At 36.3% G+C, this 24,287-nt stretch overlaps 2 protein-coding genes, 2 long non-coding RNA genes and 1 pseudogene across 11 annotated transcripts in view; 1 reads left to right on the top strand and 4 right to left on the bottom strand.

The window, feature by feature from the left end:
• Positions 1-15,028, bottom strand: part of LOC148292401 (uncharacterized) — a 44,942-nt gene extending 29,914 nt beyond the window's left edge. The window contains exon 1 of the long non-coding RNA XR_015826302.1: positions 14,909-15,028. This is a non-coding gene — a long non-coding RNA (uncharacterized LOC148292401). The remainder of the gene's footprint in view (positions 1-14,908) is intronic.
• Positions 1,514-6,631, top strand: LOC148292403 (S-adenosyl-L-methionine-dependent uroporphyrinogen III methyltransferase, chloroplastic-like). 2 transcript variants are annotated; one of them, XM_088245473.1, is made up of 6 exons: positions 1,515-1,964; positions 2,051-2,141; positions 2,382-2,459; positions 2,551-2,641; positions 6,257-6,299; positions 6,414-6,631. In XM_088245473.1, exons 1-4 carry the CDS (start codon positions 1,903-1,905, stop codon positions 2,635-2,637), a joined length of 318 nt encoding a protein of 105 aa, XP_088101599.1. In that variant the 5' UTR covers positions 1,515-1,902; the 3' UTR covers positions 2,638-2,641; positions 6,257-6,299; positions 6,414-6,631. The 2 variants fall into 2 exon arrangements, with proteins under 2 accessions (XP_088101600.1, XP_088101599.1); XM_088245474.1 differs by lacking the exon at positions 2,551-2,641 and having other exon boundaries at positions 1,514-1,964.
• Positions 7,882-11,417, bottom strand: LOC110761412 (pre-mRNA-processing protein 40A). 6 transcript variants are annotated; one of them, XM_088245470.1, is made up of 12 exons: positions 11,127-11,417; positions 10,641-11,014; positions 10,482-10,547; positions 10,351-10,400; positions 10,066-10,152; positions 9,921-9,955; positions 9,695-9,800; positions 8,973-9,053; positions 8,792-8,884; positions 8,646-8,675; positions 8,455-8,570; positions 7,882-8,330 (listed from the first exon to the last, which is right to left on the bottom strand). In XM_088245470.1, exons 1-4 carry the CDS (start codon positions 11,215-11,217, stop codon positions 10,386-10,388), a joined length of 546 nt encoding a protein of 181 aa, XP_088101596.1. In that variant the 5' UTR covers positions 11,218-11,417; the 3' UTR covers positions 7,882-8,330; positions 8,455-8,570; positions 8,646-8,675; positions 8,792-8,884; positions 8,973-9,053; positions 9,695-9,800; positions 9,921-9,955; positions 10,066-10,152; positions 10,351-10,385. The 6 variants fall into 6 exon arrangements, with proteins under 6 accessions (XP_088101596.1, XP_088101594.1, XP_088101597.1 ...); XM_088245468.1 differs by having other exon boundaries at positions 8,655-8,675; XM_088245471.1 differs by having other exon boundaries at positions 7,882-8,570; positions 8,655-8,675; positions 9,695-9,830.
• Positions 12,066-13,161, bottom strand: LOC148292402 (uncharacterized). 2 transcript variants are annotated; one of them, XR_015826301.1, is made up of 3 exons: positions 12,873-13,161; positions 12,681-12,759; positions 12,066-12,336 (listed from the first exon to the last, which is right to left on the bottom strand). It is a non-coding gene; the product is annotated as an uncharacterized LOC148292402 (long non-coding RNA). The 2 variants fall into 2 exon arrangements; XR_015826300.1 differs by having other exon boundaries at positions 12,877-13,161.
• A 4,748-nt stretch (positions 15,029-19,776) lies between the features above and the next one.
• LOC110745369 (putative disease resistance protein RGA3) lies at positions 19,777-24,109 on the bottom strand (annotated as a pseudogene).
• Positions 24,110-24,287: the final 178 nt, after the last annotated feature.

Here is a 24,287-nt window from a genome sequence, read left to right as displayed (position 1 = left end):
AGTTACCTTAATATTGTACTAGATGTCTTTATCCTTGTAAATTACGATATTACAAGATTAAGGATGGGTTTTACAATGTTCTGGAACATAACTATCCATAAAAGAGTAATACAAGACCTTAGTATTGTAAACATCCGAGTTTACAAGTATAAGGACCCAATTTACCATCCGAATGTTCCCATTTACCCTAATATTGTACTACATATTTTTATCTTTGTAAATTTCGATATTACAAGATTAAGGATGCATTTTACAATCTTGTGGAACATGACTGTCCTAAACAGAGTAATACGATACCTTAATATAGTAAACATTTGTGTTTACACGTATAATGACTCAATTTACTTTCCTAATGTCCCTAGTTACCTTAATATTGTACTAGATGTCTTTATCCTTGTAAATTACGATATTACAAGATTACGGATGGGTTTTACAATTCTACGGAACACAGCTGTCCAAAACAGAGTAATATGAGACCTTAATATTGTAAACATCCGTATTTACAAGTATAGGGACCTAATTTAACTTATGAATGTTCCACTTTACCTAGTATTGTACTATATGTTCTTTTTTTGTAAATTACGATATTACACGATTAAGAATTGATTTTATAATATAATGGAACACAAATGTCCAACAGTGTAATACAAGTCCTTCCTATTGTAATATCGTAAATGGGAAGTGAAATCCTGTGGAAAACGAAGCCAAACGTTAAGAAAATAGGCATGCATGCACGTTTGCAATTTCAAACAGACGGTTTGTCAATTGCATTATCTTGTTCAATTTCTAACTTACTGTTCGTCAATTGCATTATGTTTATTCAATTCCAAACGCACTGTTTGTCAATTGAGTTATTTTCGCTTCCTCCTAGGCGACCCAATCTATCAGTACCCTTTCCATCTTATGGTCACTTCCTTTCAAATTAACTCATTCAATCCATTTACGTACAACAATACACGATCATATTTGACATCATTATATAATACGTTTATAGCATCAAACAAGTTACATAAGCTTTGGGGTTACAAAACTATTTCGAAAGGGAATTGAAATCCTATGGAAAACCAAGCCAAAAGGGTTGAAAAAAGGCATGCATGCACGTTTGCAATTTCAAACTTACAGTTTGTCAATTGCATTCTTTTTGTTCAATTACAAACCAACTGTTTGTCAATTGTATTATTCTTATTCAATTTCCAACTCACTGTTTGTCAATTGCATTCACTACAAGAAAACAGGCCTTCTGTGACCAAATTTTACGTGACGCTGAAAATTCCGTCACATTTGGCTTGTATAAGTGAGAAAATTTTGCAAGTCGTCACCTAAACGTCTTGAAAGGACCTAAAAAAATTTTCGCTCCATCTTCGTCACATTATAATTTCGGTGTCGTCACAAATTATATAGCGGGAAATCTCGGCGCCCAATTTTTTTTAACTAAATGTGACGAATATTGCACATTCGTCACAGAAGAAGAAACACTGTATAATATATAAAAGTGAGGACTGAAAATTTTATTGGGTGAAGATTGGCAGCGTCACATATGGCCCAAAATAAAAAAATAAAAAAATAAAAACAAAACCCAACGCTTCATCGTCATCTACACTAGCCCAAGAACAAAACCCAACGCTCGCTTCATCTACACTACCTGCGCTCTCATCCACAAACCACCGGCGACGACGACTACTCCTCCTCTCCGGACACGAAGACCACTGGTCTTCCTCTCTTTCTCTCTCTCTCTCGCTCTCTATTTCTCCCTCTCTCCCGTACTCCCTCTGTCTCCCCCTTCGCGTGACCCATTGTCTCCCACATTCAATCACAAACAAATTCTGATTTCAATCTATTCCCCCGACAATAACCACTTTTAATTAAGTCCACCTTCCACTTGTAATCTCTCATCCCCTTGAGATGTGTTCTTGGTCGAAGGAGGGTGTGGCAGCGGCAAGTGTGGGCCTGGAAATGTGTTCTTGGTGGGGACAGGGCTTGGGGACCCTGAGTTCCTGACATCGAAGGCTTATAGAGTTATTCAGAATGCTGATCTATTGTTGTATGATAGGTTGGTGTCCAATGATGCGTTGGAATTGGTTGACTCTGGTGCTAGACTTCTCTATGTGGGCAAGACTGCTGGGTACCACAGCAGAATCCAGGTAAAACACTAATCTTTATCAGCATTTCTTGTATTAGCTGAAACAACCTTTCAAATTTTATTTTGATTTTCAATTGAGTTTCTGATATGGGTTCTCTCTTACTATAAATTTGAAATCTTTAGGCAATTTGGTGAATTGGGTATTTGGGTTTGTGTTAATTTGTATCTGGGTTAGAGAAGTGAATTGGGGCTTTACTTTGGGGTCTTGGGAAAGAGCTGAATCGTTTTTTCCCCCTTTCAGGAGGTGCTACATGAATTTCTACTGAGTTTTGCTGAAGCTGGAGCTAATGTTGTGAGACTAAAAGGAAGGGATCCACTGGTGAGTTCCTACATTGAAGTATGACAGTTTGTTACTTGTGGTATTGTGGTGTCCTATCAAATTTGTAGTGAAACGTATTTTTTGTCTTTAGGTGTTTGGTAGGGGTGGGGAGGAGATGGATTTTCTGCGACAGCAAGGAATTGATGTGAATGTTATTCCAGTTACAATGATAGATTAGTCTGGTAAACACTCTTATTTAGTGGAGACTTTTTATGATAATATATGAAAGGTACCAGAGAGACCAATGGTTGTACAACATGGCCATTGCTCTTGTGTTGTTTTAATTCATGGTTTAATTTGCAATCTGAACATGGCAATGATTACAACGTTTTCCTTTTGTATTTTGACAATTTGACTCTTCTATGAATCCGAGCAATTTTTTTTTCAGTACTTAATACTCTTATGTCAATGACAGTGGTGTAGATTTTTGTTTATATATCCCAAGTATTCAATTTGATATATGATAATGTTGTCATATGTTCAATTGGTTGTTGCCCTGGACTCTGCATTCACCATTTTTTGAATTAATTCTCTGTTTTTCTTGTTAGAGAAATTAATAGTCAAAGAATCATGACAAGGAGTTTATTAATAGTCAAAGAATCATGAAGTGAAAAATTATAAACAGTGAAGAACAAAATAGTAGGGAATTGAAAGATAAAACTAGAATTTTATTTCATAATGGTGTTTCCTCCTCAACCTTAATCTATGAGTTTAGGTAGACATAATTAAAAATAAAAACAAAACAAAGAAAATAAAATACATAAGAAATAAATGAGAACTATGAGAGGTGAGGAACAACTACAAGAGAGCCCAAATAGCTCTCGGTTCACTCCTTCTCTCTATCCTTGCTCTCTTTGCTGTAAGGCTCTGTATCTGCACACCCACTTCACTTGCCGTTGTTCTCTATTTATAGAGGTTGGAGACCTTCAAATTCAGCTGCAAAATTCAAGTGCTGGCTGCCATGTTTTGTGCTCTCTTCACGTGGGCTCTGCATTGGTCATTCATCTAGTTGCTTTTGTTGCAATATTCTCTTGAGTTAGCTGCTACACTCCCTAAAACCTGACAAAGCTAAAGTGTGGCGTCCACCAGCTGCATCTCATTTGTTAATTGCCTTTCTTTTCTTTTCTTTGGATGGAATTCACAATAAAGTGTTCAAACCTTGCCCTGCAATATTCTCTTAAGTGGACTGCTACATTCCTCTCTTTGGCTGGCGGCACTTGCAATTGCACATGGGCTGCAGACTTACACTTCAAATATAAATATTATTTCTTCTTTCATTCTTCACATCTTGGCTGCACTGTGAAAATGATTATTGAATTATCGCAACAACTTTGGATGGCTGCATAGATTTTAACTTTTGTTGGAATTGGGCTCCACTTGTGTTTACCAATTTCAAGTCCTTGTGTGTTTAGAACTATCTAAAACTTTGGAATTCTTATTAGTTGGTTAATAATAGGTTGATAGTTTTACTGATTTTCTATTAATTCTTCTTTTGTTTATTTATGTGTCTAGCCACAGTCAATATCCTTGGAAGAACAAGTAGACCACTAATTGACAGTACATAAAGACCTTGTTAAAAGGCTTTTTTCTTGTAGTGAGTTAACTTCTTAGATGGTTTAAGATGTATTTGAATTATTTGTCTAGATGGTTTGTACATGATTTTTTCTGTGTAAATGAAAGAAAAATGGATTTGTTGTGTCAATTTGTTGTGTAAGCACATCTTTTTGTTATATGGAGGCCATATTTTCTGCCTATATTACCACGGGAAAGATTCTTTTGTAGCTTTTTATGCTTTGTATGTACACCTTCATTTTTAGGAGTGTGATTTTTATTTTTTCATGCTTCTTGACATTTAATTGATGGATTCTGTTTTTCATCCTTTTATTTGTAGGAATTTCAAAACATTTTTCCAAAGTTCATTTGAATATTAAACATGCATTTAATCAAATTAATCGCAGCGGAAGTCTAAGGTGGTTGTTTAAATCCAAAAACAAAACTTCTTCCAAGTATCTTAAGCCATGAACATTGATATGTTTTTCATAAATGAAAATTCAAGAGAAAGGATAAGATCTAATTACCCTTGAAGCAATTATATGAACCAATTTGTGTTTGGTCTTCTCTTGATGATTTCCTCTTTGTTGATCTCCTCCTTGATCTTTGATCTTTGCTCCTTGATCTTTCTCCTCCATGTGAGCCACAAAAGTATATGGCCTCTAAGTCTCCACACCAATGGAACCTTGATATGAGAATAAGTATCTTGAGAATACTTGGATGCTAGTGCAAGATTCTCAAGATTGGTTTCAATCTAAACCACTTTGAAAGATGAAAGTGTTTCACTCTTGAAAACTCTCTTCTATCTCTCTTTGATCTCCCAAACCCATTTGGTTGATGTTGGATTGTGTTTGTGTGTTAATGAGCTTATGGAAACAATTCCCATACACATTCACTTAAGCATTTTCGGCTAAACCCCATTGGGCTTCCAAAATCGGGCCTTATGACACTTAAACCATAATATTTAGGTGTCTTAAGCCCTTGGGCTTGATACCCAACCATTTGGGCTTTCCGTTAACTATTACTTAGCCCAAATACGTTTTTACACGTAGTAAATCATCCACATCCAATCAATCAAATTGATTTTCTCATTCTCATTTGTATTACTCAAAGTTAACCATTTAAGGTGTGCGATCCATTAGGTTCTAATTAGCAAGGCAGTGGGAAAATATTAGAACTCTTTCTAACCAACTGGAATTAAAACCCCTTTTTAATTCTTCCTTTATTTGGATCGATCACAATCAATCCTAGGACTTCCACAAGCCAAGAGTGACATCTAGCAATATATCAAAGCTACCCAAGCTAACCAGAATAGATGAAGAACTTATTCAGTTGGAATTGCAATGCAATACGGTCCTTCTCTTATACAATGTTTCAAATCATATTATTAGGGTACGGATTGATTATGTCAAACCCCTAATATGATTTATAACCTCATGTGATTCAAAAGAACATGATTAAGAACAACTTTCTAAATCAAGCTCAAAATACTTTGGCCAAAGATTTACTGAATCACATCTTGAAACATTCTCCTTCTTTATCGAAAGTAGAGATTCCTTATTGTACATTCACATGCCCCTATGATGAATTAAGAGATCCCAACAACACTTAAGACAAATCTTTTACGGCTTGCCTTTAAGAGCTATCAAAGATCAATAACGCATCACAAGACAACCATGATGCCTCAGGTCTAAGGACTAATTTGCATTATTGCAACTATGAGTTCTCATTTGACATGTAGATAAATACTCCATATGAGAACTACGGTTGATCGCGTTCAGTGTACTCATTCACTAATGAGCACCCACATACTTGTATTAGTGTCAACTACACAAATGGTTTGAGACTAACCATCCTCCCAATTGAGCATACATAATATGCGCTAATCTTGACGGTTTATCAATGCCCATTTGATAACCTATGATTAGGAACATTTTGGGATACTACAATTAGAGATTAAAGGTCTCATGAATCTAATCTTCTTTAGATTACTTTATCTCTTATTTAGCATACCCTGGACATTTGTTTCTTTACACGATGTAAAAGATAACAAATTAAGTTTGCCCTTTATATATCATATACGAAATGTATTCTAAGGAGATTACATCAAATGTATTGGCTCTTAGGGCACATTTCTAACATTATTTTCCTCACCGTGGTCACTTCTTAGACATCAAACATTAATTCTGTTTGTCTTCTCACTTTAATGTTAACAATTTTGTATTATGTTTTATATTTTCTGGCAGTGTGTAGCTTCCCAGCCATAAATAAGGATGTTCTTCCCCAATGGTAATTTGGCCTTTTATCTCTGTGTTAAACAGCTTGATGTTCTTCCCCAATGGTAATTTGCCCTTTTATATCTTCTATATCCATTTTTATGACCATTTTTCTTTTTTATGACAGTTGAACCAAAAAGATCCATTCTTTTTGGTTGTCGTTGAGGATCGTTTGCAATTTGGTTCAACTCTTTTTCATCTTGGGACAACATTACTTTCAGTTGTAGAAAAATTACATTGTAGTTATCAGAAGAAAAAAAACATGTAGTTGAGACTATTGAATATCAAACAATGTAATTATTTTGACGTAATGGAATGAAATTTGAGTTCAATTTACTTGTGAAACTTTGGGATCTTGAATGTATTATTTTGCTATATTATACAAGAAAAGAATATAATGGGGAATAGTAGTAATCGAGTTGAATTGAATTGAATTGAATGCTGGTCAGATTATATGTGAGACGTACACTCTCACAGTTTTCATAGTGTTTAGGACTTAACCGTTCCATAACATTGTAAAGTTTATCTCTAATCTTGTAATAGAGATCATTTCTATTTATGATATTACAAGTTTATGGATACATTTTACAAGTTTATGGAATACTAAGATCCATAATATTGTTATAAAAAAAAAGGTCCTCAATTTTGTATTTTTAAGATAAACATATAAAAATGGGTCATTATTCTAGTAATGGTGGACCTTAGCAATGTAAAATGGGTCATTATTCTAGTAAAAAATGTTTTACAAGATTAAGGAACGAGGGTAAAATTTATTAGAGTGTTGGGCACATCACTGTTCTATAACATTGTAAAATTTATCCCTAATCTTGTAAATTACAAGATTTAGGTTAAAATTTACAAGCTTTGGCATCGTTTTAAAGTTCACTTTCATCGATAATATTGTAGTAGCGTAATTTACAATAAAAATGATCTCCATTACAATATTCATTAATTGTTGGGCTTTAAACAAGTAAAATTGCTCCTCATTCTTGTAAAAACAAGGATTTACAAAATCAAGGACTTATTTTATCATAGTTGGGGCATGCAAGGTCCGAAACCTTGTAAAGTTTATGCAAAATCTTATAAAACCATGAGTTTAATTGCCAATCAGGCACTCGGTTTTCACAAATTGGAATGGTAATTACGTGTTGTCTGTTTATTGATTGTCAACTTGATGGGGCTGAGTGAAAGCAAAATAGGCAATTGATGGGTATCGATTCGATAATATATGGTAAAGCAGACTTTTTTTAATTTTTTTTATATCAAAGGCCAAACGTGAGACAAATTTCCATCATTATTTAAAAGTGAGACATGATTTAACCAAAAAATAATAATTCTTAACAATAAAAGTTAATATGTGAAATTCTAATACTTTGTAACTTAATTTATGTCGATCCGTATGACCTAATACTTTCCATTTGTTATAACTTATATTTATTTTACCCTTAATCAATTCAAATGTTTTTTTTCGGAAATAAGCTTATCCTTAATATGAAGGATTTTGCACATAGATTACAACCTTTTGAACATACAATTAATTATAAAGGATTTATCATTAGTGAGAAATTTTACGTTTCATAATTGTGCACAGATAATGACAATTGGGCGACTGGAATGCAAATGAGACTACTTTGATTGTCAATTGCTTGACTAGAATGCAAATTACACTACATGTTTGTCAATTGCATTGACAAATCACATATTGTATTTACATTTTCAATTAATTGAGCACATATAATGGCAATTGCTCAACTGGATTGCAAATGAGACTACTTTCTTTGTCAATTGCACGACTGGAATGCAAATGGCACTACCTGTTTGCCAATTGCATTGACAAATCACATTATATTTACATTCACAATGTCGGATTCTATTCTCAACATTAGCTAAAATACAGATGATTAATGGATCAAGACATGATGGTATAAGATGCTAGGTTACACACCTGTTTCTCTAATTCTTCAGCAACATCCTCAAACAATTTTTTTGGTGTTGAACCAGAGGTATTAGATGCAATAGCTTCATACGAAGACAGGTCTTTAACCTACAATCCAAAGACAACACTTATCAAAAGTGCTTCAGATGCAGAAGCAATCAAACATTTGTCTTTTGATTTACTATGCAGCTCTTCTTCATATATTATCTCCACAACAACTAGAGTTGAGCACCTTCATGCAGTAATCGAGCAAGTGAGTTTTAGCTGTAAGAGTACCGTCGGCAACATGTTCTTCCATCAGCTTTCGAAACTCATCGCGGTTTTCCTCTCAACCCGCCACAATTGTTCCTTAAATTTAGCGAAACACAAAGATAAGAACATTGAACTAGAAGAAAGATAAATTATCATTTATATGGATTATACCTTCTGTACCTTATTTTGCTCCTCTTCTTCCTTCTCAAGGTCGCGAATATAGTCATGCAACAACAAAAAAAACATCATATAGTTCTGGTACATGAACACAACCAATCTTCTCACACACATGATTGAACATAGATTATGTGATCTACCTGGAAAATGAGCAACCTGTCAAGTTTTTCAAGATGCAAGCATCTCTCATCATCCTCTCAGCGATCTTGAACTTTCCGCCACTGGCTGTTCACCTGCAAATGAATGATGATCATGACAAAAGGTAATAGATAAAATCAGTCATAATAAAATACATGTACACGTTCCTTTTACAAGGCTTACCTTGATAAAGTCACAAGATTCCAGGAATTTTCTATACTATGCAATATTCTGCTTATGCTCTTCAGCCGACTTTTCTTTTTCCTGCATATAAGAATCGAAACCTAGGTAGTAAGAAAAGGCATCCTCTGTGACATGAGACCTCTAATTTTAATCTTCCCACTCCAAACGAGAATGACAATGGAATACTAATACATGGCAATAAATTCACTCTAAAAGATAAATGTATCTCAGTAGTTTTTTTATTGCTTTTGTTTGAGAAAAGAACTCAAAATTGTATTCTTTTCTGTCAGTTTATATTCCCTACAATCTAGGAAGTGTCAACATCTATATTAAGTAACATGAGCACCCCATGGAGTTTTGTACACCTAAAGGGCAATGAAAATGAGGATACCATTTAAGGCGGTTTTACCAAAGCAAATTCAACAGTTGGAAAATGCAAATTTAAACAAATCCACAAATTGAAGGGAGTTAGAACAAGTGGAGAACTGGACAATAAGTGAGACAGCAAGCCAATAAGCCAATACCACCAGTCCAATTGGTGGTTCTTCAACATAATTCATGTTTAAAGCATGTAGAGGCAATTCTCAATCCTATCTACTTGATACCAAAAATCTTTTCTAATAACATCAAGAGTCAAATATAAGGCCCTAATTTACAATACGATATCTACAAATGGTGCATAGCATAAGTCAGAAAATGAAAAATGAAAGGCAAATTGTTACCTTCCTCTCCAATTCTACAATGTAGCTCTCATAAAGATCTTCCCGGTCCCTCGCTCATTCTACAACCTTGAATCGTTCATCATTTTCAAACATACTGAGAGCTTTGCTGATCAGGCCAATACATCAGTCAGAACATCTAAAACATTTTGCATGCTTCCCAGTCATAAAATACATCAAAAAGACTAAACTCAAAATCACACTATTCATAGAACAGAGAGGAGTAAACCTCCATCTGGTTGCTGACGTAAGTTCCTTGGACTCCTTCCGAAAAATATCAAAATACAAACTTTTTTGTTAAGATCAAGGCATGATGTATTATAAAATTATTAAAGAAAAATGCAGTAACCAATTATGACTAGAAAGCAACATACTTGAAACATTTTTGAAAATTCTTCCCGAGCTTTTTTCTGCCTCATGCGCCTCTCTTCATTCTCCAGTTTTTTCCTTTGACCCAAGTACTAAATTAATAAATCTCATTAGTTTTAGGTCAGAAAATGATGCGAAATATTCTTGATAAAAATCATGAATATTAATTAGGGGGGGAGTCATTGAGCAGTGCACAATTCTAATGAAATAAAAGTAGTCTTGAATATGTGCAAATAAACAAAAGAACGACCAAGACTCTAAAGCAGTTAAGAAATCATTAATAATATTACCTCATTAAATGCTTGCTTCCTCTCACCTAGAGTTTTCAACGCACTATTGTCTGATATAACATTTCAAAAACTGTTAGAAGACTCTTCAACAACAAAAGATGTTGATAATACGAATGGAATAGCCAAGCTACCTGCTCCCAAGTCCAATCGGAGTGAACATTTGCAGATTCCAGAAGTGCTGTAAATGCATTTTTTGCCTCCAAAAAGAGAACATAATTATACACATATTATTCTTTGAACAGGCACGGCAATGAAAAATTGGACAAAGACATAAAATCAAATATGTGTACCTGCTTATTGGCAAACACCAATGGTTCTTCATCAACTGTTTTCTCCTCTGACGGAGTCACATTAACTTCAATGCCATTAACAATCGCTTTAGGAGTCTTGGAGTGAGTATCACAAACTATATGCCTCTCGTGGTAATCCTTTGAGGAGCTAAGATCCATGTTACAACCAAGGACTTGCCGTGTGGGAGTGTGAGAGTATGAACCCTTAATGCCAGCTCTTGTAGACCTCTCTTTAGAATGTTGACCATTCTGCCCATTTTTGCTATCAGCCAACCTCCCTAGCTTCAAAGCAATGAGTGATGAATCCTGGCTATTAGATTCAGTGACCGGGCTCGAAAACTTTGACCCAGATTCTCCTTCACACCACTCAAGATCTGCAACACCAGCACCCACCAACTTGTTAAATACAAAATCAATTATAATAATCCATATTAAGGGAAAATTAATGAGAGTAATCTTGATGGAAGAGAAAAACATAAAATTGACCTGCCAAATGGTCCAATGGAACAAACTCTTTGGGGTTGCGATGGTGAGGAAGCCTTCGGTCTGCATAGCTCTCATTCATGACCAATGTCATTTTGGCCAGATCCTTGACGCCCTACATGAGAGAAGGAGGCTGAGATGAGAGAAAGAGAGAGGAGTACAGGCGTTAAGTCTGAAAACGAAGAGGAAAAAGGATCTAGATGAGATAGAGAGTGAGGGTTTGGGATCAGAGAGAGCGAGAGATAGAAAGATGAAGTGAGTGAAGAGGGGGCTTAGGTTTTGACGGGTTGGGAATTTTCTTTCAACCTGCTGAGCAGGTTTTTAGGTTATCCCATTCAATGGTGTGGATTTACCCAGGAAATTTTAACAAAATCTAATGGTGAACAGGACTTGGCGCATGGATGCGCCAGGTCCACTGTAGAATTTTCCCTAAAATCAACCCCTAGAAGGCCAGAGAGTTTAATGATTTCACACATTGCCAAAGATGAGAATCATCTCACACATTCAAATTCATACATAAAAGAAGATAAATTCAAATTCATAAATTCACATCAATGATAGCATTTTTGTTTTTTTGTTTTTGTGAATGTAGAGAAAAAGTTGGGAAAAAGAGGAGCATAGTTGTGATGGTGGACGGCTCAAAAGTCGAAGAATTAGACGCATTAAGAGACAATGATCAATTGTTTATCTTTTGAACATGAACATGAAAATGATGTATGAATGATCACTAATCAGTTTCCGTCACTTTATCAATGAAATTCTATAGCATAACTCATGTCAAAGATGAAGATTGGACAAAGAACTTACAACACCTACATTCTATGCTCTGTTGTTGAGCATCTCTAAAACTGCATAAGAAACTAAAGATATTACTCTAAAATTCAGACTAAATTATCTCAAGCACAAAAATAATACATTATAAGAAGTCATGGATCTCATGGGTTGTAATGGACACCAATTTGCTCCATTGTCGTGGAGGACAATAAATGTCTCAATCCTATCTCAAGTTCTAGATCATTATTTTATCAAACATAGAATACACACAGTTTACAAAATAGAAACCTGCAATATCTCTTCAAGGCTGAAATGGATACTCCATCGTCTAGCATCTTCCTTCAAGAACCCAGTGCTTTTGGTTTGAACAATATGCAGTCTCAAGGCCATCAATTTAAAGTCCCATATCATTATCAAGAATGAACAACTCTCAAGCTTCCTACCCTCAAATTCAAATAATAAAAAAAGTAAGAAATTAGCAACGTATATCTGAGAGGGAGAAAGGGGAGAGGTGGGAGAGAGAACAATTCGAAAGAAAAAAAAACAGAATTATAATTTCAAAAAATTACCAAATTCCTATATAAATCCAAAATATTACCAAAATAAATAAATAAGGACTTGCGATTCAATACCCAAATCATTAAACCCTAAATTAAAATAGGACATATAAATCATTTTGTTAGAAAGCCTAGACCAAAATTCAAAGTTGAAATACTTTCTGCTATGATGCGAATCATCTAAATCGCACAGTTAGAAAGAGAGGGAGAAAATTAGAGTTCTTACCTACCACAGAGAGGTTGAGAGAAAGCCATCCACAGAGATCCAGATGAGAGTGAGACAGAGAAATCATAACTATGAAAACCTAAAAAAACAAAACAAAGAAACCAGCAATGAAGCAGCAGCAACAAGGAAGATACCCAGACCAAAAACCCTAGAAAGGAGAACGAAATGAAGAAGGAGAAGAAGGACCATGACCTACTTGAGAGGAGAGGAGATGTGGTCGCGGGCATCGTCTCGTCGTCGCAGAAGGAGGAGAGGAGCTGCTGTGGAAGGAATCGAACTTGAAGGGAAAGAAATAAAAACCCAACCCTAAACTTGAAATGTCTCTTACTGAGAGAGCAAGTATTTTTTATTTGGTTTTACCTACAGCAACCAATTTAACCGGTAACCAACAATCAACGCTTTGGATTACCCCACATGCCCCAGCTACTCATCCAATGGTCTATAATAAGTGGCGCATCAGTGCGCCTGACGCACCGTAGAATTTTCCCATGAATGCCCACCCAACTTGCGTTTTAATTACAATATTTTAATATAAATGGGCATGGGATCAGAGAAAGTGAGAGAATAGCTGTGGACCTCAAACAAAAAGTAAGAAAGGTTTCATAAAAAAATAATAGAAAAGAGCCGTTTTATTTTCTCTGCCCAAGACATCAACATCATGAATGCACACCCAACTTGCTTTTTAATTACAATGTTTTAATACAAACACAAATAATAGAACGCCATGTGTAAGTAAAATATATATTTAATATGATCGGTCCGGTTTGGACTGGTCCAGTTTTTTCAATATAAGAACCGGAACTGGACCGGATTAAACCGATTTGGTCTGGTTTTTGGTCAACTGGTTTGATTTTTGGTCAACTCGGTTTTTTCCAGTTTTTTCCGATCCAGTTCGGCTCGGTTTTCCGGTTTCTCGGTTTAAATGCCCACCCCTAGTGCGTGGTGCTGGAATAGTGACGTTTTGGACCTTTATTGCGTTTTTGGAGCCCAAGATGACCTCAGATGGGTTCGTGACCTTCTGGAGAAGTGTTCAGAATGTTTTTATCTTTTAAACAAGCTATCTTGGGCCGATTTTGGAGGAGATTTGAGGCTAAAACGTGGTTGGGCAGATTTTGGGCAGATTCTCCTCATCCAAATTGGATTTTATATCCTAGTATTATTTTATTTTAACCTAGTTTCCTTGTGGGGTTTGAGGAGGTATCTAAGTTATTTTTCACAGAAATTTTAGGACTTCTCTTTTGGCTTTTGGAACGCCACTTTTGTTAGGGTCTTTGAAGAACTTCTACTTCAAGGTGTTTTTATTCTTATTCATGGGAATGATATTTTCTTGGGTTTTAGTTATGATTATGCGTAACTAACTCTCTTTTGCTAGGGTGAAGCCTTGAACCTTAGCATGAATATGTGATTTTTATTTAATTGTTTATGATTGAGTGCATGCATACTTTGAATTGTTAATCACTGTTTTAAACTATCTATTTGTCTTAATGCTTGATCATCATTAGGATCTTTAGAAAAGTAATTGGATGCAATTTTGGTCGGAAGGTTCCCTGGAATTGACGCTGGTTTCTCGTGATTAATAATTGTAATTTCACTTAAGATGAACACCACGTCTTAAGGGTTGCATGGTTTTTTAAAGGGTTTTCACAAAACTTAATGAGTCATTCATGTTCATATTTGATCCGAACGTCCGGACGGGTTGCATGTTAGATATACGTTCTATGTTGGAGGTTCCAAGTATAATATAAATTAGGAAAACCTAACCTTCAAAGTGACATATGCAAATCATAAGTAATTGGTAAAAATTCATAGGATTGCTAGGTGACGGTGAAACCCTAGTGCTTTTATAAATTGGTTTTTAAAACTTGCTTTTCTTCAATTTCCCAACTTTCCGATTTCTTTTATTGTTCATTTAATCTTTTCAAATTCATAAATTTCAGATCTTTGATAAAATCTATTTTAATCATTAACTAAGAGTTAGTTTAATTACAAATTAGTCAAACAATCTTTGGGGACAACGACCTTGCATGAGCATTTATACTACAATTACCTTGTATTCTTGCAAGTATTTTCAGTGATTTTAACCCTCTTTGCGCAGGTACTAAAAATCCTATCAGAAAGCAAACAAGAACAGTCACTACCAAAAGCACAAAGTAAGCAGTTGATGTCAACATATTAAAACACTTGTAGCACTTAACTTGACGATAAGGCCAAGATGTTCGACGAATTACCTGAAAGAGGCTGAGGCAGGCCAACTGGGCGAGCAAAGAGAGCTGTTGTACGGCCTTCAGTTGATGTCAAGTGATGGCTGTCGAGCAAAGAGAGCTGTTGTGTGGGCAATCAAATGGCAATTGTTGCGGCTTGAGCTAGCAGCAATTTAAAGTCACTTCTATTCTTCTTTGTTCATGTTCCTCTTTGTCATGCAATTGTTGCGTTGATTAATTTAAGGGCTTCTTAGACCTAGGTTCAAAACGATTAGCTGTTATTGGGTTTAGTCCTTGTGTCTTTTGTTTTAAATGTAGGTTCTTCGACATTTATTACATTATTTTGTTGTGTCAATTTTACCCTTTAAGGTAGATGAGGAAAAGACATTGAAAATCTAAATTTAATGCATTATTTCCTTGTATTTGAATTACATAATTTAAATTTTGAATTCTTTCTTTGATAATATTCCTAATATATGGATAAAATACAATTTAATCAATAAAAAGTAAAGACCCACATATTATACCAATGAGTTAGATACAAAATGACAGGACCCGCCCCAAATCCCTCGGAACCTGAGACGAATCCTGTGGAAAATCCGACATCACACCGATGCCGGGCCCACTTACTTAAAACCGAGACTCTCTGCTGAAATTTCGACAATCTCCCCTGAAAATTTGACTTTTCCCCAAATTTCTCACATGTTAAAATCACAATTTATATCTCAATTGGCAGCACACACAATGCAATACACACTGTCATAAGGACCTCAGACCCGTTAAACAAGATAACCAAACCTAAAATCAAACCTTTACTTCAAAAAGGTCCTAGGACCTATCAGAACCACATACACTATTTAATAACATTCAGTCAAGTGATGACTGAGGAAATAAACCAGCATTTGATCTCGCTCAAGTTTAAATTAAGCTTCAGGCGTACACACATATTCAAAAACCGAACCCAACAATAAAATAAATAGGGTTCAAATCCAATAACCACCCCAGAATCCAATCACAAACCCCACATCGATCAAACCCTTATAAATATAGTTTATTTCGCGGTTGCACCTAGGTGAGATCCCAGGCTACCTACGTATCCTTGGGTGAGGGATCAAGCCACACGTAGTTCTTTCGTCAACAGTCACAACTCAGATAATGTACAAATTATTTAAAGTAAAACAAACGAATAAATTTAGATTCCTTGCAACATCAAATTCGACATGGCAACTCCTGAACACTTTATGAGTTCCTTTCAGGTAGAATATGATGGAGTCACCTCAAGCCAATTAGGAGAAAGAGTTAAATTTGAGTTTTTAACTAAGCCAGAATTACACAGTCTTAAGTCACTACAGAAGTCAGCTATTTCCAAGTCAGTCAAGTTAATTCAGAGTAAAACAAACCAAGTTAACTTTTTAAAAGAAGAAATTAGGTTTAAACGAGTAGAACAACAGTTAACCGACAAGTCACTTCAGTCGCAAATTAGTAAATTTGAAGAAAAGTTAAAAAATGAAGTATGTTCTGATTTACCCAATGCTTTTTGGCACCAAAAGCAACATGTCGTTTCCTTACCTTATGTCAAGTCATTTAGTGAAAAGAATATTCCTACCAAAGCCCGTCCAATTCAAATGAGCCAAGAGTTAATGGAATTATGCAAAGCCGAAGTCACGGATTTAGTCAACAAAGGAATAGTTAGAAAGAGTAAATCCCCCTCGTCTTGTCAAGCGTTTTATGTTCAGAAAAATGCCGAGTTAGAAACAGGAGCCCCTCGTCTAGTTATCAATTATAAGCCCCTTAACTCAGTTTTAGAATGGATTAGATACCCAATTCCTAATAAAAGAGACTTAGTTAACAGATTAGAAAAGACAGTTATCTTTAGTAAATTTGATATGAAAAGTGGTTTTTGGCAAATTCAAGTTAAAGAGTCAGATAGGTACAAAACCGCATTCGTAACCCCTTTCGGTCATTACAAGTGGAATGTTATGCCTTTTGAATTAAAAAATGGCCTAGTGAATTCCAGAACATAATGAATGAAATTTTTAATCCTTATAGTCAATTTTCCATAGTTTATATAGATGATGTGCTTATCTTTTCTGAGTCAATTGAGCAGCACTGGAAGCATTTACATAAGTTTTTACAGATAGTTAAAACTAATGGTTTAGTCATTTCAGCCAAGAAGATCAAGTTATTCCAAGTTAATGTCAGGTTTCTAGGATTCAACATAAGCCAAAGTCAAATAAGCCCAATCAACCGAGTTATCCAGTTTGCATATAAGTTTGCAGATCAAATTCTTGAGAAGAGTCAACTTCAGAGATTTTTAGGATCTTTGAATTATGTTTCTGATTTTTATCAAAATCTAAGAAAGTTACGTGAGCCCCTGTTTGATCGTCTCCAGAGCAATCCTCCTGCCTGGACTCTGAGTCATATAGATATAGTTAAACAAATCAAAGTTCATGTCAAGTCACTTCCATGCCTAGGTATTCCTTCAGTTAATTCTTTTAAAATAGTTGAAACTGATGCCTCTGAAACAGGTTAGAAAGACTCTTGGGTGACTCCTAAGACTGACTCTAAGGTACCTAAGGACCTATGGGTTTTCTCTCTCTCTCACCTTCTTGTGCCTAACAGCTCATGCCTCTACTGGGACTTACTGTTTGGACAAAGGTCTTACCTTACGGACTCTTGAGAGAGGGGAACCTAAGGAACTAGATAACTTGGAGGAGACTCGGAAGTAACTTGAGAGGCTTACCAACTTAGAAGAAACTTGAGAGACTTGCTAACTCAGAAGACTTAAATTAGCCACTTGGGCGATATGAGTAGCAGATTTAGACTCAATTCACTCAATGCTTACGGCTCTGATACCAAAAGGGGACTAGGACCATACAGAATAATATATAATAATAATAATAATAATAACATTTGTTGGTTAATTGTTGATCCTCTGCAGCTTGAAGAATAGCTTGAACTCTTATTAAGGAATCTTGTAGGCTGTTGCGGTTGTCCTCGACACCCCAGATATCAGCAAGTACTTTTAAGGCTGGGGAGGCCAATCTGTCAAAGATCACTTGCAAAGCAGGGGATAAAACTATGCTTGCTGCTTCCATTTCTAGCAGCGACAAGGCTAAGATGGTGGCAAAAATGGTGAGAATAGTTGGATCTGAAAATGGAATGGATCTGAACAAGTGGAGAATTTCAATTTGATTGATGTTCAAAAGCAAGAACATATGTGATTCACACTCAAAGCCAAGGTCTATCATCTATCCTAATCACTATTCTCATGGCCCCTCTTTGAAAAACTTGCACTCAATTACCTCACTTCTATCATCTTTTTCAGCAGAAATTTCCCCACTACCCTTCACCCAAAAAGAAAGACATTTTTCCACCTTCATCATTGATTACGACGTATTATTTTTGTCAACATACCATTATAAATTCCATGTTTTGTAACCTCCCTATCTATAGGGATGCATGTTGTAAGGTTGTGGTATCCCATTCAAATTTGAAGTATTAACCTAGATATGAACATAAAGTAATATAGAGCTTACTCTCATTATTTTGTCTATTTCATATTTTTCTCTTTGATTTTTTTCCTTTCTTTCATTTGCCTTTAAAACTTCATTTTTGACTTACTTTATACCCTAAACTTATTTGAATAATGTTTTAAAAAAACCCAATGTGGTAACAGTCAACTATACCAAAGCTCATATGGCGCAGACGTGGTGCACATTGCTTGCTAGTCTCAAGCAAAATAGACTAGTTTTTGACACCTTCAAGGAATTATGATTTAACTTGAGTAAAAAATCAAGCTTACACTATTTCTCCCGCTATATTACAATGTTGCTATACAAGATGACAAGTCATGAATTTTGAAAACTTAAGGTGATATATCGCTTAAATTTTTCTTTAAGGTGACAAATTGAAACTGATATATAAATTTATGTGACATTTCTACAAATATCCCTTAAAAAAAAACAAAACAGCAGCTCAAATGGGCTGGAATGATGTTTGCATGGGGTCCGCCATCACATGTGCTGGAATGATGTCTACGCATGGGGCTTGTAGGCTCCACCAATTTTTGATCCAGGCAATAGACAAGGCGGAATAGCAGCTGGGTTTTTCACTAGACTACATTTTTAGCCCATTCGTGTACATGGCTGGAGAAGCTTTTCGGGCTAAAAATCCAAATTTTGGGTTTGGCCCAGTTCCATTAGAGGTGGCCTTATAGTCTATGAGAGAGTTTCCTGCATCTTGTTCAAAGGTTCCTTGTGAACTATAATGCTTCTTTCACAAGGATATGAGCCGTCGTATTTTCTAATCCATATCATGTGATTTTATCTGTGTATGCTTTTGTTTTTTAACATGATATTGCATAATTATTTCTAAATTTCTTTGTGATTAAATGTAGCAATTAGAGATTTAGTGCAGGAGATATAAGAGTCTCTCCCTTTAAGCAATATTTATTCAGTAAGAAAATAACATTGACTTCTTGCTTGTTTTCTTTTTGTCAAAAACATTGAATTCTGGTTTATATGAAGCTAAACAACAATTACTTGGATTAGGAAGAAGGAGAGAAAATTTTGCGTCTGGTTCACGAACAAAGTCATTCACACCAAACTCAAATGATCCACATCATCTGTTTTTAATAAACAAAATTGTCAACACACATCATATATGTTGGTATTCTAGATTTCTCATTTTATTCATGTTGTCAAGTAAGATGTGGCAGATGCCACATAGTTTGCTACACAATTTTGCGTTCCTTAGAAAGCATTATTGTTGGTTCATTTACGTTCCCTTCTAGTTTCTCCTGTCTCAGTACCAGCTGGTCAGTTGCAAGGAAAGAAGTGTTTGACTAGGAAAACCCACGGCATGAATTGACTACAAAACCATGACAGCATCCATACAAATAAAAAGCCAAAGGATTCTCAAAACAGCTTTGTACATAGAAATACAGAAATCCGATATAAAGAGAAAATAAAAAAGCACACCACAACACCAGGAGGTATGACATACCATAATGAAAATAGCTTGTTGATGACAGTCAAACACAAGTTTCTTAGTGAGAACCCGAAGCGCGTGTTTTGCCAGACTACCTTACCTGAGGCGATCCAATGTCCTTATGCTGGACATGGGCTATTTTCAACCAATCCTCACCGCTACCGTGCCTACATCTTTCCTCAAGCTCAGGACATTCATATATGATCAAAGATCGAAGACAATCAAGAGCCCCAAACCATTCTGGCAAAGCTGTTAGATTGGAGCAGCTTCTAATTTCCAAATTTTGCAGGGTCTTGACATTTTGCAACCCTTCTGGCAGAGAATCAAACCAAGGACAGCCCAGAACGATCAAATTTCGAAGGGAGGAGAGGTGTTGCACACCTGCTGGAAAAGAACCAAGCTTTGGACAGTACTTGATGGTCAAGTGCTCAAGCAACGTGAGCTGTTCCAAACTCGAGGACAGAGAAGTAAGGTTACTGCAGTTTTCAATGGACAAAGTTTGAAGCGAACCCAAACCTGCAATTCCACAATCTGGCAGGGATGTTAGACTGTGGCAGTCACTAATCTCCAGTGACTCCAGAGCTTTGAGGTTCTGCAAACTTTGTGGCAGAGAGGCCAGCTCTTCACACCAATGAATAGTCAATGATTTCAGAGAACTAAGGTTTGGCATGTGCAAAGGCATTGAATGAAGCTTGGGGCAAGACAAAATCTTCAAGGAAGACAGATTAGGTGATGCAAAGAGGCCATCCGGAAGAGACACTAGGTCTGGAATTTTTTCTAGAATAAGCACAGATAGCAAACTTAAATCTGCTACGGACATCATCATTGGATTACAGTCCCGCAGCTCCAAATGTTGAAGGGACTGAGGTAAGGGTATATGTGCTAAGTTTGGGCAACTCTTTACAGTTAATTCCTTCAATTTAGGGAATTGGAATTCATTTCCATCATTTGCATTTGACCACTCTTCCAAGTTTGCAAAATCACTTATTGATAGTTCTTCGAGTGAGGGAAACCAAATGTGTGTACCGTCACCATAGAACTCTGTACCAATGCTCTTAACGCCATGCATTCCATGCAGAGAGAGCGTCTTAAGTAGCGGAAGATTCCCAAGAGCTGGAAGATGTTCACAACTTCCACAGTTGGTGAAATCAGCGGCAATAAGATTTGGGAGAACCCAATGAGGAAATTTGGTTCCTGGGTACCCATCTATAAGTAGCTTTTTCAGATTTTTGTGTGGTTGCAGGCCTTGAATAACTTTTTCAGGTCCCTGTCGTAGTCCTGCAAGATAAGTTCTAAGCTGTTGCGGCGCTGTGTGTGATCCTGAGACACCTACTTGAGGTCGGGCATTAGGTAAATTTGCGAATGAATCTTTATTAATTTCCGGAATGATACCCCAGTATAGTCCCAATGACTCAAGATTTTTCTTCATTGCCAATCCTGCTGATTTCGCTGTTGTAGCATATTCAATATTCTCCAAGCGACTAATATTCAACTCCCCACAAAGATTTAAATTTGTCAACAGATTGAGATTCCCGAAATTCCATATATTGCTCGCGACAAAAAATGGCAATGTCTGAAGTTGAACTAACCGTCCAATACCACGCGGCATTTCAGTCAGACTTCCACATCCACTTAAGTTAAGATGTCTTAGGCTGGTCATGTGTCCCAAAAAAGGCAAAGATTCAAGATTATGGCAACCAATTAGGTTTAGGGTCTGCAAAGCGAACAGATACTGTACGCTTTCAGGTAACTGGGTGATAGTTGTGTAAGACAAGTCCAGATACCTCAAACATATCAAGCCACCCAAGGAATTCGGCAGATCAACAAGATCACATTTGTTGAGATCTAGCACTCGCAAGTATTCAAAACTTGAATAAATTTTGTCTCCGTTCTGTAACGAGCCAGAATCTCCGATCAATACGAGAGTTCGCAAATGTTTTTCTTCATATAGAGTTTCTGGAATTTTAATTGCACCATTCGTATAAACAACAGATGAGTGGCGAACCTGTGCTGACCTATTTGGTGCAAGACCATGTTCAAGTACCACAGATTCTTTTCCTGCAACATATCTTGCAAGATCATGAATGACATCGTTCATTTTGTATCCCATTATTCCTCCACCATCACATGGTTGTACTTGTTGCAAGAAAGATATCCACAACAATTCAGAAAAGTATTCTTCACCAATGTCTTCAGGTCTCTTGCTTCCCTCTTGTGGAATTAAGCCTTCTGCCATCCACAGATGAATTAAGTTATGCTTCTTGAATTCATAATTTTTGGGAAATATTGAGCAGAATGCAAAGCATTGCCTAACATATGATGGTAGATGATGATAACTCAACATCAGGGCAGGTAAAACTTTATTTTCGCTTTCATCTAATTCCCACAGTTCACAATCTCGCATAAATAACCACTGTTTTTTTTCTCTTTTCAAGCGCATTGAACTTCCCAAACTTTTTGCCGCTAATGGCACACCTCCACATTTTTTGACAATTTTCTTTCCAATCCGCCAAAGATTTGGATACTTCTCTTCTTCTCCCTGTTGAAAAGCTCGCTGCTTGAACAAAGACCAGCAATCAACATCAGTCAAACCATTCAGAAAAAATGGTGAATTTGGAAAGTCCATCATCAATGGAATTTTTTTACTGCGGGTAGTGACAATGATTTTGCATCCATCAACACCCTGTCTAAACAAAGGTCTTAGTTTGTCCCAATCATCCTGGTCTTCCGTCCAAAGATCATCTAACACGATCAGATATCTTTTATTGTGCAGTGATTTCCAAAGCTCAGATTGAAGTGAGTCAATATCCGAGAACTTGTATTTATGCTTAGTTGCACGCTCAATGGCTGTCTTCATAATCTTCTTGACATTGAAATCCTCAGAAACAAAAATCCATATTCTAGTATTGAAGTGTTTGAGTACGCCCTCATCATTATAAGCCAACTGAGTAAGAGTGGTCTTGCCAATTCCTCCAATACCAATTACTGGAATACAAGTTGCATATCCATCCTGGGATGTTTCATAAGATAGTAACAATTTAACTAACGTCTTTTTCTCATCATCTCTTCCATATATCTCTGAGTCAACAGCGCAAGAGCCAGTCTCCCTTATGGTAGATCGTCTATCTCCTCTGCTAGGCTCTCTAAAATTAAATCTTGAGAGTCCCTCATTCACCGTCTTTTCTAAGATGCGGAGTGTCTTTCTAATTTTTTCAGCATCATATCCTTTTCTAATTCTTTCTAAATTATTCAACATCATAGCAGCAAAAAAACTACTCTGGTTTCAAAGTCAACACTGTCGATGGCTTCGTGAGCGATAAACAAGTCCAGAAGGTCCTCAGAATCAGAAGCAGCATTCTTGAGGTTTGACAACCAAAGCTTAACAGATTTGTTGGTTAGTTGTTCCTCCTCTGCATCTTGAAGAATAGCTTGAGTCCTCATCAAGGCATCTCGTAGGCTGTGGAAGTTGTCCTCAACACCCCAGATAGCAGCAAGCTTTTCTAGGGCTGGGGAGGCCAATCTGTCAAAGATGACTTGAAGGGCAGGGGATAAAACTAGGCTTGCTGGGTCCATTTCTAGCAGCAACAACAGCACCAAAACAAAACGAGGATGAGATGAGAATAGTTGGATCTGGAAATGGAATGGATCTGAACAAGAGGAGAATTTCAGTTTGGTTGATGTTAAATCTGTGTAGTGTAGCTCCAGAGGAACTTTCAAAACCCAGCAAATATGTGGTTCACACACTCAAAGTCAAGGTCTTTCATCCATCTTTACTTTTGTTATCCAAATCACTATTCTCATGGCCTTTCTTTGAAAAGCTTTCATCCAAGGAAGACACTTTTCCACTGACCTCCCACCTTCATCAGTGACTATGATATGAAGCATGCTTTTCACACCATACTACGTACTTTCCTTGTTTGGTTCATGGTGGAGATCTCGAGATAGATATTTGTTTCTCTCTTTTCATCTTTTTCTCTTTGCTCATTATTTCCACCCTCTTTTGTTAATTCTTCCTCATTTTCATCAAGGCTTAATTATCCTCATATTCTCCTTGAATTATCCTTGTTTGAATGTTTTAAACACCCCATTTCCACGCATCGAACTGATGCCACTGTGCATAAAAATCCGAAGAAGACTTTAAAGATGATAAACTTTGAAGATGTGGTACAAACTCACAGGTTTTATTGATTATTCAATGTAGAAAGCAGCGCCGAAAGGCATACTTTAACAGTGCTGCAGCCAATCTATTGTCATCAGCTACATCTGAACTTTTCAACAAGAAACTGTAAAAAAATACTATCAAACTGTTAAATCTAGGTGATAGTAAAATTTCTAAATTCAAGCATATTTCATTCCCCATCAAAGAACCATGGTTGTAACTCGGGATAATAACAATACAAGTAGAGTAAGACTA

Source organism: Prunus avium, chromosome 8 (genome assembly GCF_965620075.1).
Source record: "Prunus avium chromosome 8, drPruAviu1.hap1.1, whole genome shotgun sequence".
Lineage (NCBI taxonomy): Eukaryota > Viridiplantae > Streptophyta > Magnoliopsida > Rosales > Rosaceae > Prunus > Prunus avium.
This window is presented reverse-complemented; position numbering and strand designations above follow the sequence as displayed.

What these genes read in the sequence shown, in the direction of transcription:
- LOC148292403 (XM_088245473.1), top strand. Translation starts at nt 1,903, where the DNA reads ATGTGTTCTTGGTCGAAGGAGGGTGTGGCAGCGGCAAGTGTGGGCCTG. An exon ending in GGCCTGGAAATGTGTTCTTG is followed by an intron (nt 1,965 to 2,050) that starts GTGGGGACAGGG and finishes GTTGTATGATAG; the next exon opens with GTTGGTGTCCAATGATGCGT. An exon ending in GGTACCACAGCAGAATCCAG is followed by an intron (nt 2,142 to 2,381) that starts GTAAAACACTAA and finishes TCCCCCTTTCAG; the next exon opens with GAGGTGCTACATGAATTTCT.
- LOC110761412 (XM_088245471.1), bottom strand. Translation starts at nt 11,217, where the DNA reads ATGACATTGGTCATGAATGAGAGCTATGCAGACCGAAGGCTTCCTCAC. An exon ending in TCCATTGGACCATTTGGCAG is followed by an intron (nt 11,015 to 11,126) that starts GTCAATTTTATG and finishes CTGGTGTTGCAG; the next exon opens with ATCTTGAGTGGTGTGAAGGA. An exon ending in TGGTGTTTGCCAATAAGCAG is followed by an intron (nt 10,548 to 10,640) that starts GTACACATATTT and finishes CTCTTTTTGGAG; the next exon opens with GCAAAAAATGCATTTACAGC.